At 33.5% G+C, this 18,009-nt stretch overlaps 2 protein-coding genes across 3 annotated transcripts; both read right to left on the reverse strand.

Annotated features, from left to right (window-relative positions):
• Nucleotides 1-367: 367 nt before the first annotated feature.
• On the reverse strand, nucleotides 368-4,184 carry LOC142976578 (uncharacterized). Its single transcript, XM_076120009.1, has 2 exons — nucleotides 2,429-4,184; nucleotides 368-2,066 (listed from the first exon to the last, which is right to left on the reverse strand). Exons 1-2 carry the CDS (start codon nucleotides 2,693-2,695, stop codon nucleotides 1,986-1,988), a joined length of 348 nt encoding a protein of 115 aa, XP_075976124.1. The 5' UTR covers nucleotides 2,696-4,184; the 3' UTR covers nucleotides 368-1,985.
• A 5,333-nt stretch (nucleotides 4,185-9,517) lies between these two features.
• On the reverse strand, nucleotides 9,518-14,635 carry LOC142976650 (uncharacterized). Of its 2 annotated transcripts, XM_076120136.1 has the most exons (3): nucleotides 14,207-14,635; nucleotides 10,763-11,006; nucleotides 9,518-10,293 (listed from the first exon to the last, which is right to left on the reverse strand). In XM_076120136.1, exons 1-3 carry the CDS (start codon nucleotides 14,277-14,279, stop codon nucleotides 10,269-10,271), a joined length of 342 nt encoding a protein of 113 aa, XP_075976251.1. In that variant the 5' UTR covers nucleotides 14,280-14,635; the 3' UTR covers nucleotides 9,518-10,268. The 2 variants fall into 2 exon arrangements, with proteins under 2 accessions (XP_075976251.1, XP_075976250.1); XM_076120135.1 differs by lacking the exon at nucleotides 9,518-10,293 and having other exon boundaries at nucleotides 10,352-11,006; nucleotides 14,207-14,630.
• Between the last annotated feature and the right edge of the window lie 3,374 nt (nucleotides 14,636-18,009).

The raw sequence follows: 18,009 nt of genomic DNA on the forward strand, positions 1-18,009 counted from the left end.
GCAAAACAACGTTTGCCCGGTCAGCTAGTTTATGTATATATGCAGGCATTAAGTATACAGTAGGAGTACAGGTCCATGGTATAAGTTTGATTTGCTCAGTACAAGCTGTACTTAATTTGGAATGTGATTTTCTACTAAGCATTTCACTTGCATTGTATTTTCACTCGTACAGAAAACTTGTCTACACTGCAATTTGTAAATGAACTTGGATTGCAAATCGATAACTATGGTCAGGTGTCCTATTTCACAAACACATAAGGTTGTACCAGACTGCTAAGTAGTACTTTACCTTTGAGAAAAAGACATTTACAATTCTATCTCCATGAATAAAAATATATGATCAAAGAAAAGACACCCTCCAATATCCATCGGTAATTATGTCTGCATTGGTTCTAGTACAGCTTCCATCTATAATTTCTATAAAATGTGACGCATCGCTTACACATGATTTAGTAATTAACCTAGGTCTACAGTTTATTGCAATATATCACTACTTGCTAAGTTTCAACAGTGGCTTATCACGAATAATGTTGACGTTAGCATTTGTAGTAGAAATAGACAAATTCGTAGGTACAAGTGAACAGACATTCTGAACTGTGTCTTTCTGCTACAAAAATTACTAAACGTCGATCAGAAAGTTATAATTTTCATATTCACTATTTCGTCTTATTATTATGCTATTTCTGTGTCGTTTTCGCACCTAAACTTTATAAATAATTGATTTATTTTTATATTTTATATCAATAATAATAATGAACATAATTTGTAATTGTAAATTATTCACTAACAAATAATACTAGTATATTTTAGTTATTAATTTCTTACCACCTTATTCATAATCAGTGTTCGAGCTATAGGCTATAAATCGTCCGTCTCTTTCAAACTTTTGAACAATGGGATGAAAGAGAAAAGGACATCGTATTTATTTTGATTGATTATGAATAAGAGTGTAAGTGCAAAATATTGAAATCTTAACCTATCCAAAGTTTTTCCCGGTTCTAAAACAAGAAATACTTAAACAAATGCTGTGTAAGTTTCAAAAAAATGCTTCAATTATTATAAAACGCACTGCGCTAAATTAAAATAATATCAAAAAACAAATATATAATATCTAAAGTAATCTAAACTATAGCAAATGGAAGCATAAACTTAAGAACCTAAAATATTCAATATGATTTATTAACTAAAAGTACATGACCATTTTTGAAAACACATTTTCCTACTATTGCCTCTTCCCTGCGTTTTTTGAAGACGGGGTCAGAAATAATAATGAAACACAGAACGATAGCTCAGCTACCAAATTGATTGATTGATACCTCTTGATTTACAAACAAATATTCGATTCGATATTCGATTCTATATCGAATCTATATTTTCCTTTTATAATGTGATGCTGTTTTAAAATGCATTAGTTTACAAAGATCCTCTCCCAACTTTGATGCTACGTTAAACAATTGCTAAATGCTCTGCTTTGAAACTAATTGTAAAATAACTAGGAACATTCCTTTTTTTTTCCCTTTTATTATCAGTATGAATCATTACTTTAACAATTTATCTATTTTCCCTTAAAACAATTTAGTTCTGACCCAGAGAATATCAAAGAAAAACAAATTTAAAGCCTAAACATTGTGATATAATAATAAAAACGTGAAAGATCTCGTTACATTCAAAGAAAATTCGGCGTCACACAGGGCAAATAATGGCCACCTTTACACACACACTCTATCGCATGTTCTTAGAAGCGTACAGGATTACGCGCGGGCAAGCAGCGCGGTCTGCGCTCGCGATTTTCTTCGCGGGCTTGACAGATGAGCGCGGCGCGTGGTCTTTCCTTTCCACACGTTTTGTTGTTGCTACATGCGCGATTGAGTGTGTGTGTAAAAGGGGCTATTAGGCCCTGTGCACAGTACCTCGATTACCATAAGGATATACAATATAGTAGCTTTATTAATATCAATATTTATAGATCTTAATTAAAGGCATAGCTAAAAGCCTGTACGCCCGTGTATGCTGGTTATTTTAAACCCCAACGGATTAACTGGATCTCTTTCTGAATGTCTTTTAGCCTGAAACAATAGAGCGATTTCAGTTACTTAATTATTAGTTAAAAATAATAATATGTTGCGTGTTATATTTATAATTTTAAGATGTATTAAATCACCAATGTCCAGATTACCCCTTTTTTGGTTGATGCTATGCTTAACATAAAAAAATTAAGGAATTTCTGATGTCCAATTAATAAAATTTATATCTTTCCATTAGCCCCCATTACCTCCATTAGATTAATAGGTGCTATAGTTAACATAGACAACATATAAATTGTCAAATTGTTGAAAACGTCTCTTAAAATCCTTGCTTTTTCAACACAAGAAAGCAAGAAATTGTTACATAACTATAACACACTGCAATATCTTTATTCTATACTTACATCATTCAACTCAGCATTCTTTAACTTGGCCTGTTTCTTAGTACTCTTCAGCAAGAAGGTCGACGGGGGATGAGTGTGTTCTGTAAACGCTCTGACCACAATCATTTCCTTAGTGACATGCAGGAAACCACGGCAAGATCTCGATCCCATCTGAGTGCAGCTCCATCTAAATCCATCCCTTAGAATCTTGTGTTGATAGTAGGTGTATCCATTCAGCATTAGCAAGTCTTTCCCGTTCCGTCCCTTCACGAGAAGTACTGAAAACATTTATTGTATTAATAACTACTATCTAGAATTCAGCGTTTATTCTAGGTTTCTATCTAACCGTCTTAAATTACCTTGAAGAAATCGTGTTGCTAGAATTCCTGAATTTTGTGGATTCTTACCTGGTATTTTAGTTTTATTTTGTAAAGGAGTATTGAAATAAATAATACAAAAGATTTATTAAAAGATGCACGCTTTCTAATCCAGGTGCATAGTTTTTTTATATAGTCTTCCTTCTCGTTAACATAAACCTCACGTGTTACTTAAAATTAGCTGCTACTATAGTTTAAGTATTGCCAAATACTATCTCAATCCTTAAGTTCCGCTTATAAGTATTTACACGTTAAAGTCACAAAAGTTAATTAGCCTAAAGCGGGGATTTCACTAGACAGACAGTTTTTAACGTCGCAGACAGTCTTGCACACACCCTACACTAGCAATCATTGCACAAATCTATACTTCCGAAGCCCAGGCATGTCTGAAGACTTGACCTTGGGCATGTCCGTATACAGAATTCTTCGCTTCAGCTACAAGCCTTATAAAAAATAAAATTCTTTGAACAATATTACACTTTAAAGTAACGTCCATCACTAGTCCTTCCATACAGTGAGGGATTATGCGTATGACAATCATTTTTCCTACAGACAACTTCTTCCGCGTCCAGGACTATGTAAGCGCTACAATTTTGCGAGTAATGCCTTGTACACTGCCATCTACTTCTGCCGAACCTCATGTCGTAGTGCTTGTAGTATGTAAAATCATTGTACATAGCGTATCTTTTACCATTGTGCATTATGATGAATTTTGCTGAAAGGTTCATAGATTATATGATTGCTTTACATTTAACAGATTGGTTTAAAATTAAGACAATATATTGTAGTTTTTTTGTCTGGACAAATTTTCGTTTTTTTTTTCTTGTATGTAAGTAATTGAAAAGAGAGAACTAAGAAAGGAGAAAAAAATGGTAGCGTGAAACTCAACAAAGCAATTAATAAGATGTTTTTACGGTTAGTCAAAAGCCCATTAAGTAGTATACGATATTTATTTTAAATACTTAATTATTAATAAATAAATAATATTATAATTAAGACTGCTTTTAAATACGATGATTTGAAGGTTACCAAGCCTTTTTTTTGTTTTCCGAGAGCCTCGGCATGCATCAGCCATCGTTGGTGAAAAAACCATTTGATGCTTTTCCAAATACAATACTTTTTAGGACATAGCGAGTAATGAAGTATAATATTTTCTACGCTGAGAATCAGTAATTCTAAAATAAGTTCCATCCTTATCCGTATAGAACTTAGTTGGCTGGTGGGAATGGATTGGTTTGCCTCTTACAATAAAATTATTATCATCCAGAACTAAATATGCGGTGCATTTTTTTTCGCTGTGTAGGGAGCAGTGCCATCTGTATCCTTCTTTCAAGACTTTATGTCTGCCGTAAGTATAGTCGTTGAACAACACTTGTGTTGTTCTCCGTGTACGAATGAATATCGCTAAAAATAAAAAAGTATTAAAATATTACCTGATGTTTTTTTTCTAGACAGATCAGATATTGGAACGACTTTGAATACGTGCCTGAATTTTTAATTATATAGAAATAGCAATGCATTAGAGGGTAAATAAAGCGAAACGGAAATTCCACGAAAATGTATTTTATTACATATAGCAATATACTTATTTTAGATTAAAGACAGAATCACATATTATTTCAAATAATTTGTTAAAATTATCAACATTTAATTTGTGTTCTTCGGATGCATGGATGTGGGTGAGTGCATGTCTAAAGGTCAACACTTATTTGGATGATTGGCAGGAAATAATCGAGTATGGCGACCGATGTGGTAGTTTCAGGGAGACCATTGCCCATAAACGTGACAGAATAGGTTCGGAAAAAAGATCTAGTACTAAATGAATATTAATAAAATAATGTATATTAAATACATAATTTTTTAGTTATTTAAATATGTTGATATATTTGTATATGTGATTTGGGCAGCCTCAGAACTGCGTAGCGTGCGGCTTGCGGTACATGCTTCGACAGTTATCCCGCCGCACACCGCTAAATGGCCGCCACACACGAGGCGGTTTAGTGTGCATGTCCACCCTTTTGTCGACAGAGTCCCCCATAACCTTGCACTCCACCCAGGACGCAGGTGTAATGCGTTAACCACGTATAGAAGGGCCTTATGTTTTCTGTTGATTCATCTGAGGATCACGTACATTCACAACGCGAAAATATCTTTTGGACATGACTTTCGGTATTTTTACATTCTTGCGACGTGGTTTCGTAAGCTTTACTTTTATTTTATGACGGGATAACAGATGCCTGATGAGACCGCTAGTATTAGAGTCAGCGCATCCCATCTTCCTATTGCATATTATGCAAATAGCAGTCCATCGATCTTCACCTTTCTTAAAATACTTCCATACTTTTGACTTATGTTTATCTAAAAAAAACAAAAATAATCAAAACTTTTGACTCGTTATTTTTTTAGATTTAACATGATTATTTAATGAGGCCTATAATAAAGAACTGTCTTCCATTTTTTACGACTTTCACCTTTCACAAAAAAAACAATTGGAACTTAGCAACTAATCACCAATTTGTAAAGCCTAGAGAATAACTCAAATATCGATATTAAAAATTCCGAAAATTTAATCGTAGTTATTAAAAATTACATTTTCGTGAAATCTGACCAAAGTGTTAAGAGATGATGCAGCATTAAAACAATTTATTCAGATAAGAATTATATAATTGATACGAGTATACGAGTATAATATAAATGGCGCGTACAATATATCAATCTATAAAGTATATAAGCTATTACTACATCTAGCCAAGGTTTCACCACTTCTGAACAAGAATCGGTAAGTTTTTTTTGCATCGCGATTCTCTACAGTGGGTAACATAACATTAACATTTAAAAATAGTGCAAGAATCGTTTCTAGGGTGTCCGCTGGAAGCACTGATTAGATTTTCATACAGAAGCTCTTGATAGCTGCCCGGATAGTCGATAGTTGAAGAGTGTCGCGCTACAGGTGACATTTTCACACATTTCCGTCTCTTTATTGGATAGTTTATCGGAGACTTGTTCATAAGTAGTGAAACTGTCCGTTAAACTCTTTTATACCTAATTATAATTAGTGAGTGAGACATACAACCCGCTACTAGTCGGACAAAGTATAGGCGGGGCATGTGTATGATGGCAGGTACCATCTTTCACAATGAAATTCGGACGTTCGTAGTCCAATATAAGGTAGCCTTTGCATCTCTTCGAGTATCTTTGGCTGCAGTGCCATCGGACGCCAATTTTTAGAGAACACTGCTTTGTATACGTGTACTTCTGGAAGCAAGCTAGCTTTACTCCGTTAACTGTCTTGATATATGTCACTGGAATAACAAAATTATATAACCAATAACTTTAAGGAGTATTCATTCTACTGCTAGGTTTCCATAAGCTTAGAGCACATATAGTTAAAAGATGGGAAAGGCGATAAAAAGAGATCAAAACACGCTTCTAGGAGTATCAAAACGATTTTTGATTGTATAATTCGTTTATTCAGTCAAATTAATATTTAGTTTCCCAATACAACGTGGTAAACTCGTTTCTCACTGTCAATAGACTTCAACACAATTGACTTAATGGTATAAAAATGCTGTCATGCGATGAGTGTGTCCCAAACGCGCTCATGGGAAACGCGAGCCACTGGAGCTCTGGGCCGAAAAGTCTTTATCGGCTGCTGCTGTAGTAGATCAAAATTTGTACTGATAATTACCCCTATCTTCAGTATATGGATAATAGTTAATAGGTGGTTCATGAGTATGGTATTCGTTGAGTCTTAGTATAACTCCATCGTCTTGCAGAACTAAATACGCGTTACATTTCCGCGGTATCCTCTGCGTGCATTGCCACCTGCTTCCCGTCTTCAAAGCGCATTGTCTGTAGAAACTGAACATTTTGTACATGACCACCAGTTTGCCATTCAAAGATCTGGCATATGTCACTAGAAATAAGGTACAAATTAGTGGTGGACTTTATTCGTATTACGACGAAGTAAACTCCGCAGTAAACTTGCGATAGGCAAAAACTCCATTGATTTAAAATGATGAAACCCCGTCTTTATTCATATTTTAATAAACAACCCGTCGTTTCCCGGATGAAGTACGGGCGGAGGATGATTATGGCGGAAAGTACCATCGTTCACAATAAAATTTGGACGTTGATGATCTAATATAATGTAGCCTTTGCATTTCATCGAGATTCTCTGACTGCAGTACCATCGGACCCCAACGTGAAAAGCGCAGTGCCTCTTATACGTATACTTCTGGTAGAAAGCTAACTTTACTCCGTTAACCGTGTCGAAAAATGTCACTGGAATAACAATATTATATAACCAATAACTTTAATTAGTATTTATACTTAGCTATGTTTCCATGGGCTTAGAGCACTTATAGTTGAACGGCGATAGAATAAAATTAACATACGCTTCTGGGAATATCAAAACGATAGTATAATTTGTGTATTCCGTCAAATAAAAATCGAAATAAACGAAAGACTGGAACTATAAGAAAGTTAGGAGTAACATTTTAATTTACTGTATTTTATTTGGTGGCAATTGTGTTTCCTAGTTTCTTTAGAATTTCTATGTTCTCAACTTTTGTTTGGCTTTATGACAAGAAATGGAATACATTTAGCTCTACAATTACGCTTATTAACGGCCAGTTTCTTCATCAAAAGTAACAGCCAAACTATAGGAAAAAAGTATAATTGACAATAGGTGCCTTTACACACACGCTCTTTCTTTCTTCCTTTATTGTTTCACGCGCGAAAGAGCGTGTGTGTAAAGGCACCTATTTGTTCGTCAAATTTAATGTCATTTTGGCTTTGACTTTTACTTTTAGTGAAGAAAATCGCCGTTAGAGAGGGGAACTATGATTTATCATAGACTTGTACTAGCCAAAGGTGGGAATTAAAAATAAAAGTCCTCCACAAATGATCAATGCATTTTATTATATTATGAAATCAATCTGTAAATACGTATAAAAGCTACTTTAATTTAACAATATACAATGTACTAAAATGTTTTTCAAATACATAACATTACGTAACTGGAATGATTTATCTGTCTTTTGTAATATTTCACTAAATTCTTTGCTTATGGGTCGCTACACCTACAATAGAGTCACAGCTGCTTTAATATTAAACGTGAAATAAGCTTGTGTAGGTTCGAAATAACTTGAACAATTTCGCAATAAAAATAATCGTTCACTACAATTATTTTTAGGTCCCTTGAGGAGAGTAAGACTTATTGCATTTCGATCGCCCACTTAGTATATCTTCCAACTAAGTGTACTCTGCACTGGCTCTACATTCTGTTTGCGTTGACTACAGAAACTTGTGTTCAAGGTATTTAACTCCACATATACTAGCTAACGAATGTTTTGTCCCTTTCATTCACGTTTCAAACTACTTGTCTGAAAAGGACAAAACATGGATAGATTGCTCCATGTTACTCCAGGTTTATTATTAAAGCAGTAAGTGCATAATCACGTTTAAGAACAGAATTTCTTTCGCTAAGTATATTTTCAAAACCTAAAATAATCACTTTGAAGGGAATACGACGCATAATTTTACTTACAGCTTCTGGACAAAACAGTTCAAATATTCGCAAACTAAAAAAAGAACTGGAGCTGCGAGCCACCACAAGCCCGGGGAGAAATTCTCCAAATAAGCAAACCAATTTCGACTTCAGTCACCAGGGCATAAGATTCAAAATGGTAGCCAGCAATCTTCTTTTCTAGTTTATAGGGTACAGACAGGTCGCAATGCATAATATAACTAGATCTACATCACTTTTAGTATTGATTTATGTGTTCGGAACCGTCCAGTCGGTCTCCTAATGCCTGTAGGTAGTTTGATAAAAATGGCGACGGGAATTGAGTTTGGTTGCATTAATTTGTGTTTGGGACTGTTGTTAGTATGCTATAATTTTTTGGATACTTTTAGAAATGGGTATCATTTTGAAGGTTTTGCATTTGATTTAGGGCTGTAAGCTTTCTATAAACAAATAATGTTGTTCGAAAAAAAAACTATATTCGTCGAGAAAATGATAATTATTTCTGTAATTAAGTTTTAACTGAAAAAATGTCGTGAATCATCTGCGGATCTTCCTATTTAAGTGTTTATTTGTAAGTAATGGTTAACAAAAAAATCATTAGGCGGTTTTATGCCACATATTGTCAATAAAAAAAAAACTACCTATTATGAGGTATTAAATGAAATAATAAATAAAAAAGTAGCGCCGATCTGATCCACAGATAGCTTAGTTCAAGGTATGGGAGAAGCTTAAAATCGTATTTTTTAAACCAGTATAATACATATTTTAAAATAATCTACAACACCATAACACAAAATTTATACCTATGTATTGCTTCTAAGCATTCACAGTATCAGAGTAAAAAAAGTAAAAAGTATATATTTTTAAGTATCGATTTGGCACGAGTTCGTTATTGGAAGAGAAACATACATGACTAGGGAAATAAGTTAAAAATAATATAATTCACAAATATACAATTTCGAAAGGTCACATGTTACTCCGTTGTAATGTGAGATACGCCTTTTCGAAATTGAAAATTCTCATATACCAATTTTAGAGATACATCATCTAAAATCTTAAGAATATACTCTCAATGTCACTTGAGCAAGATAACTAACGCCATCTCTATTCGCTAAAAGTGAACTAATATAAAAGTCAGCTATAAATATTACATCTAGTGGCCACTAGGTGGCGTTACACACAAAGACTACAATTAAAATAAAAACAATAGTTCTCACAGCTCTAGCAAAACTATAAACAGAAAAAACGGAACAGAAACCCTCTACCTTAAATACAAAATTATTATTTTTATAATTAGTCACATACATTAAGTGCATTATCAGTTCCTTCTTGATAAATACCTTAAATATACACAAGGATACAAGTTTCACTACTTAAATTACCGATAAATGCAATAAAATATTTAACTACATATTTATTTAAGTTTAAATGAGCTTATGACCAGTCAGTTGAGAAAACAAATGCCAATTTCACCTTTTAAAAACGGCAATAGGTGAAATTAAAAACTTGGTACAAAAGTCATTCGGGAATGATCGGGAAAAATACGAAAGCCTCCGAAGAAACTTGAGCAGTACACTTGCGGACAACAATAGTGGTATCATTTATTTAAAATATAATGGCTTAAGTACTACAACAGACTGCATAAACATCGGATTTACCATCCTTTTATAAAATTGTACGCTTGAAAATCTGTAATTACTCGATTATACTCTCAACAGAAGTAATAACTGGCCATAAAGTCTCCTGCCATCAATCATTAAAATTATATTTAGTGTAATTATCCGCGTGATTGTGGAAGCCTTTATGCTTGATGTACCTTCCTTCAATTGTGGTCTGCACACAACTGTTGCAACCCAACCGTTTGCGATCCCTGCACGTCCAATTGATCGTGTTCTGATAACGATTGTTGATCCAATACTTGTTGTCGTTGTATATAAGCACCATGCTCCCCGTCCTATGCGATGGAAGGTAGTATATACCTGTAAAAAACTTCACTCTTAATACCTATTGCATAAAGAACATTTTCCAAAATCAGGCAGTCAGTTTACATAAGAAATAAAAGGTTGGATTTAAATTTCCATGTATAATTTCGGAGAGCATTATTGTCCCATATATTTAACTTCCACCTCTATAATAATACATTGTTTTGCTTATAAATAAACTACAACACTCGCATTCGCTACAACAATATGAGGTATTTCAATAAAAACAATATCAGTTTAGCAGAATACTGTATTTCCTAAAATAGTCACAATAACAGTTCATCTAATATCTAGCAGGTCCCTACAGAAACATGCGTAGAAGAACATGATTTACAATAAGTACGTCACATTTCTATAAAATTAAAAATATAATATTTAAAAAATAATATAAAGTATATTTAAAACTACGTAAAAATTACAATATCACTTTATGTTAAAGTGTAGAACAGTTTTTTCTCTTATATACCTGCCGTCTTGGCACTGTCGGAGCCGTGGGGGGTTGTGTATGTGTCTTCCGCGGAATATTGAGATGTAATCCCTGCCATCGACACCTTTGTACGTGATGACGTCAGCACGGCAGCCGTGAACGTCCCTTGAAGAGCAGTACCACTGCTTCTTGCCATGCGCCTGATGGTTCTTCATGTAAAACGTGAAGCCATTGAGTATGAGAAGACCAGCGCCAGTCCGCCCCGGAATAAACTGGGCAGGAACTGTGAGAAAAACCAGATTATTACTTTTACCTTAGGAGAAATAAAACGCAGGGGTTTTCGTTTTTAAATCTACTTTATTTGCTGTCCCTAAGTTACCGGTTACCTTTACCTTTGAAGGAAGTAAATTTTGGGGAGGGATAAGGAGAGGAAAGGTAAATAAAAGACCAACCATCCCAAATATATTTATTAGTTATGGTTTCTTTTCTTTTGTTTTTTTTTTATTTGTCTTTATTTTCTGTGGTTTCTTTATTTATTAAAAAACTGTTTACAAACATTTCCTTGCATACTAAGTTAACAAAAAAGTAAAAGAAAATAATAAAAAAATACAAATATTTCGCGAAAATTTTCGTTTTTTGAAACGAAATTAAAGAAACAATAATTCAAATTTTATATAATGGCACCATGGTTATTAAATTAATAAATTCTTGAAGTTGTATTAGAAGAGAGTGAAGGAAATCTAAAGGAAAAACAGATATCCCATCATACTATGCATGAAAATGGCTCTATTGAATAACAAACTTGCTGAATAAACAAAATACCCTCCCTAAAAATCCTACACAATTTAAAAATTCACATGCATACCTATTTATTTGTATTTTTCAGGTAGGCAGTAGGCCTTCCCCCTATTACATGAGACTAAAATAAAAAATCTTTGACAACCACAGGCAAAAGTGTACATACCTAGGTATATAACTTAAAAAAGCAACTAAGAAGTATTTTAGGCTTAAGCCAATTTTCATACCTAACTCAAATGGGACTTGAACCCATAACTGTTTACTCAACAGTCTACAATACAATTTCCCAGGAATTGAACCTGAGAAACTTATTGCTTTGAAGTCAACTCATTTCGCGTCCTCGGTTTTGACCCTACAACTACTGATGCTTGTTCACACTACCTACTAACTCTATTTGTTCATTTGCACAATGAAAATCTATCATATATTTGTATGTAATATTAGTTTAGCAAATCATAGAATTTAACCTATAATTGCAACTATTAATAGGTAACCATCCTATTTGTTACCAGATAATAATATATGCTGCTTTATTACGCAAAAAATATCTTTGGGCATGACATTCTCTCATCTCACACTGCTCAGCCCGACTCTCTCATACAAAATCATTATATTGAGTCGATTCACTCAAGTTAACAGGGAATTGAACCCACTGCCACTGAAAGTAGCTCCGCAGCTACTTTCAATACTCATCACCAAATTCTTCATCAATATAAACTATTGCTAGCCTTTGCCTGCGAACTTGTCTGCTTGAAAAGATTCCTTGTTTTTTTAAGTCCCTATGCATAAATCTAAGTAAGAAACTAGGTACATGTGTTCCATGTTTCTTTAGAATCAAAATCAGACATATTTGTATGATAAAGTATATGTTACATATACTAAGACATTCATTCATCCTCATAAACATAACAATATCAGATATTTCGGAACTGATATATTTATTTAATGTAAACATAATGCCAATTACTGCTAGGCATATACCTCCCCAACAATATACTATACAAAGCTTTAGCTTTACAAGATATACCTCTTATTCACTCTTAGAAAGTTTTTAGCGCCACCATGGAGCCTTCAGCCTCTAAATAATTCTTCAGTCAAACATACATTTGTCACTTAATATGTAGTAAAACTCAATATAGAATAAACTTCTTAAACTGTTCGAATTACAGAAACAGAAGTGTTTACACGACTTGTTAAAGTCTGTCTCAACAGGTGGTCTTTCATCCACATTCATACATCTTTTACTTAACAATAAATGTGGGATTTTTACCCACAACATATTTATTTACCAGCTTCAACTTTTCTAGCTCTATGAAGACTACTTGATATGTCCTAATTAATATGGCAACACTCACTCACAACAATCACTGCAAGGTCTTGAGACTATAATATTAAAACTCTTATTCTCTCTAATAAAAGCTTGCAAAGTTTTTAATATATTTCTAAATAAATGGGAATTGAACCCATTTATTTCAAAAATGTAACCATTGTTTATCGAATATTGGTTACAAAATATTCAATGGATTTTCAGTAAATTTATTCAACTGATCCATTGATTTTATTATTTATCATTGGAATTGAACCAATATAATAATAGACAATACTTGTCTTATGCACATAATTGTTTCTGTACTCAATTGGGAATTGAACCCAAATTTCATTATACCTTATCTGTAGGTACATATTATTTTCTGGCATAGACCTTCTCCTATTTATACTAGGTTTGAAAGTCCTTAGCTTGTATTGTATATTTCTAATTACAACAGCTAGGCCATTATAGGGCCTCCCCATTTTATACCACTCATCTGTTTTTGATAAAATGATTAATAGTTGGACTCAAACCAACTAATAATATGTTATCATCAAGCACACATCCACTTACAACTGGCTGAGCAGAAAACAGAAACAATTCACATACAGACGTAAATATGTATTTACACCATTAACCTATAGAGTAAGTTAGGTGTAGTAAACTCATACACAACTTAACTTTATTTCATCCACATTCATACATTCATAATTCATGTTACATCTTTTCTAACACATGCTTTAAGCCTCTGATATACGTAATCACCTGATTTTCATTGTTATCTTATTTATTTGGAAAACATTCAATCAGGGATTTGATCCCGCATACCAATAGATAGTCTGAAACATACCATTTTAATCTCATTGCCTTTTTGCAAATAATTGTTTTCACTGCATGTCATTTGCACATTGAGCATCTTAGTATAACTAACATTTACGAGTAAGTACTAATTTGGTACTCTAAAAAAAATACTAAGCCTGTTTTTGTTGTGACTTACCTGTTATTAAAAGACGTACAAAATATAAAAGGAACTACGTTTTCAACTCTATTGATCGAGTTTGCAGTAATGTTGTTTGGTAAGTATGATTGTTTATTTACAAGTGTAAACAGTAAACAAAATTGTACCCGTATTGATATAAATTGTTTAATATTCAAAGAAATGTTTACTATAGTGTCTATATTAACTATAAAATTGCAATTTACAAGCCATTTCCACACATAAAAGTCCAGTTTAGACTAAGTTGTAGACATCTGTTTCAGTTCATGTGTTGAAAAAAATAACACCATTTTGAATGCATAATCTAGCGTTTTCGTAAACTTTTGGTTGCAATAACTTTAGATATCCTTCGGTAGAAAACTTACTCGCTATTACTCACCGAACCGCAGCGAGGATATCAGTACAGGAACCTCATAATAGCGGGAACAAAAACTAACCTCACCGACACACATCACAACAAAATTTCTTCAATAGCACCAATTTATTAACACTTTATCTAACTAAATATCACTAAAACACTTATTGACAATGGATTGCAAAGGTTTTAATCGCGATTTTAAACAAAATAACATACAAAACACTAAAAAACAATTTGACATTTTCGAGAGGAGGATTAATCTGGTAATTTCACGAAAGGTAGCCGCGGCGATCGACCATTCACTTATAGAAGTGAAATACACGCGAACGCGATTAACTCAATCTCGATGCATTTTATAGAAACAAACGGAATAACATTGTAAAAACAACAATAATTACTTGGCATCGAGAGAGTTATTTTGACATTTATTTATGAAATAACGTCACAGATTCTACATATCATACACTTATAGCTTCAAATCGAATTCATGGCCCTATTGCTGACCTCCTTTCACTTCCTACCAGACAGTTCGTAGCCAGAAAGAGACAGAGCACACACTTCACACATTGTTCCGTGCAGCGTCCCAAACCAGATCAACTTTTTCACATTTTTTTACATCAACACAAAAGTAGTAGGTAGGTAGTAGAACAAACTTTCAGTCTCGGAATTTACAATAAATATTATTATGGGTCTTTTTTATTTTAATTCAAAGAATCAGCTGAAATATCTGAATCTTGAATTTAATTTTAATATTTAATTTTAGTAAAATACAGACTATCGACACTAATGTTAATATGCTTGAACAAGTTTGATTAAAATCTATCTAAATAATAATATTCTCTAGCTACAAAACATATTAACCGGCCTATTCATCAACAATAGTATTTTTTTTTATTATAAACAGATACTCATCAAATACCTAAGTATATAAATATATCCAGTTTTTGAGTGCAGGAATAATTCGCTACTCTTTAGCAAATAACACCTTTTTTTTGTATTTATAATGATATTTCAACGATTTTAAAACATGATTGATATTAAAATTAAGTAGGTACGTATACAACTAATTTTTATGGCGAAAAAAGACTAAAAATTAACACAACGCCATCTAGCAGCAAAACATGAAAGATTTTGCTGTAGTTACATTGCCATTAGTTTAACAATAAAGCAACAGATGGCAGTAAACCCATTTTTTCACTTTACATGCTAACTGGTAACTGTTCTACATAGATGCCACTTTAAACGCAATTTACTCGTTGAAAAAAAGTACACAAATAAGCAAGTCCACCCACAAAATTGTGAATTTATTATTGTTGATGCCTTGGTAACTGACTTAAACTTTGAACCAAGATAATAAATGTTAAATCTGGAAGCTTAATAGAGTTAATAGTACACTCGGTAAACTTTTGTGAAAGGCAAGAAAATTCATTGAACCTTAATTTACGAGCTAATGGACTACTTTACCAAATCAACGAGAATCTTATCCAATACAGTTATGTAAATTTCAATTTCTAATCATATTTTTGGTGTTTGAACTTAAAACATTACGCATAAGCATTTGTTGCTATACTTATTTTAACAGGCGATTTAATCGGTTTTTGACTTATCCATCTACCTTTCTACCTAACTATGCAAACGTTGATTTGAGTAAAAAAACGTCTAAAAGTCTACGTTCAAAAAGCATAAAGTCAAATGAAAATAAAAAAGTTTAGAGTAAACAACTAACAACGCAACGTGTAGGTCGGATACAGTTATTGGATTTTAATCTGTCGAAAAAAAAACAGGTCCGCGATGTAGGCGCCCCCGCGCGAATGGCACCGGAACGCCGAATATCCGCTTCAATCAAATTCACAGTGCCTGTGTTTATTTTTGTTTGGTATAAAGTTTTACTGGAAATACTGGCTGATATTTTTGTAGTTTTGCAGATCTGTTTTTATTTAATAACTGTGCCTGAACGTGATTTACGCTCGCGCATTGAATGCAAGTACATACTTATTGTGGTAGAATATGCCTTTGTATTGTAGGTACCTACTTATTAGTTACGTAGTTCCCTATTAACTGCTCTGTAACACCGATCAACGTATAGTTTGTTTTTTATAAGTAGTTACACTAAGAACCAGACGGTTAGACAGACTCAGAACATATTACTCATGCTTATCACACAAATATTTGTCCCGGATGGGATTCGAAACCATCACACGCGGCGCTACGGTTATCGCAGCGTAGTGAAAACGTTAACCACTGCGCCAAACTTGCAGTCAGGAGCAAATAGATCCAAAAGAACCTAAGCATATAATTCAATACCTGTGTTCAATAGGTACCTACCCAGTACCTACTGTCCAATATCAAACATCGTTTTACAAAGTATGTTGCAGACATCTTGCTCGAACAGACTACGGAAATCTCAGGAATCCTGAATAGCAAAGTTGTAGGTCAGACACGAACGTTCACAACAAGAATTCAATAAAATATTTCTACATTCAATAGCGGCACACGTTGTGAATATAAATATGTTTCGAGAAAGGATTTATTGAAAGAATTTAATAAAATCTTCGAATCTCATTTTTGATTCATGAGTGTGGAGGATGAATTTATTGTAGTGTTTGGTTTCAAATTTTACGGTTTAGGATTTTATAGACATAAAAATCCGTGCCACGTAGCTATTAAAGTGGTCTGCTTGTTATTCAGGTCGTATAGTTAGCGCGTAGCTCAAAAAGAGTCAGAAAAATAAAAATCTATTAAACTATAAATTTATGTTTTATACGTTTTTGTGAACTGGCCATAAAAGTCGAGGCAATCGTTTTCAAATTGGACCAAGTTTAAAAACCGTTACTAGGCACACGACTAGACGTAAAGGCTCTCGAATATACCCAACAGGCTTACTCCTGACACTCGAATTCGATTCTAATCGTGTTGCATTCGAGCTTATGTCAAACCGTACTTTTTAATTCCAAACTAATACATGATTAAAAGCAATTCATCAGTCTTTCATAGATCATTTCAGTTATTTCTAACTTCATGAAGTCACGAGGATTCTGACGTAAGTATTTTTTCTATAGCTCATAATTAGCCCTAGGTTTATGAGTTACGTACGCCACCATTGTTCGTTAGTCCCGTTAAAACTCGAGAACGGCTGGACCGATTTGACTAATTTTGGTCTTGAATTATTTGAAGAAGTCCAGAGAAGGTGTAAAAGGTGAATCAATTTGAAAATGCGCGGTATTAAATAAAAACAAGAAAGCGTGAGCGGAGATGCGCTAAGTCGTTTATAAATTTTTAGTCGTTTTTCCAAAATACATGGCCAAAACTTCTAGTAGACTTGAATCTTTGTTATTAGTTAGCGTCAGTATTCGGTCGATACAGCTCGCAGTGAAACGAAGGATTGACGACGTTGATGAAGCACGAGCATTGTTTTAACTAAATCTGTGTTGCTGACTGTACTGTACTGTATCTCGATACGAATGATGTATGATTAAATAGGATACAAGTTAACTTTGTTTTAATTTGTAAACGTTTTTTTCGTTTTTTGATTGTTCCGGCAATATAATATGTAATTAAATTTTGACAAAAAATTTAAATGCGTCTCTATAACTATAGGGGGCAGATATGGAAAAAAAAGTGAAAACAGATAATATAGAAAAAAAAAAGACTAATTAAGAAGTTGTAGTTTAACGCTACCTAGTAGGTAACATTTTTTTAACCAAATTATTTGCCTAAAACTTCTAGTAGAGCTGTTAAATCTCTGTTATTAGTTAGCGTCAGTATTCGGTCGATACAGCTCGCAGTGAAACGAAGGATTGACGACGTTGATGAAGCACGAGCAT

The sequence above is a fragment of the Anticarsia gemmatalis genome, chromosome 11 (assembly GCF_050436995.1).
Source record: "Anticarsia gemmatalis isolate Benzon Research Colony breed Stoneville strain chromosome 11, ilAntGemm2 primary, whole genome shotgun sequence".
NCBI lineage: Eukaryota > Metazoa > Arthropoda > Insecta > Lepidoptera > Erebidae > Anticarsia > Anticarsia gemmatalis.

Bases quoted from the DNA above. Each gene is read 5' to 3' on its own strand.
- LOC142976578 (XM_076120009.1), bottom strand. From the start codon at position 2,695: ATGTTTTCAGTACTTCTCGTGAAGGGACGGAACGGGAAAGACTTGCTA. The intron at 2,067-2,428 runs GTAAGTATAGAA...CTATTGTTTCAG, and splicing joins AGAATGCTGAGTTGAATGAT to GCTAAAAGACATTCAGAAAG.
- LOC142976650 (XM_076120135.1), bottom strand. From the start codon at position 14,279: ATGTGTGTCGGTGAGGTTAGTTTTTGTTCCCGCTATTATGAGGTTCCT. The intron at 11,007-14,206 runs GTGAGTAATAGC...TTTTTCTCACAG, and splicing joins GATATCCTCGCTGCGGTTCG to TTCCTGCCCAGTTTATTCCG.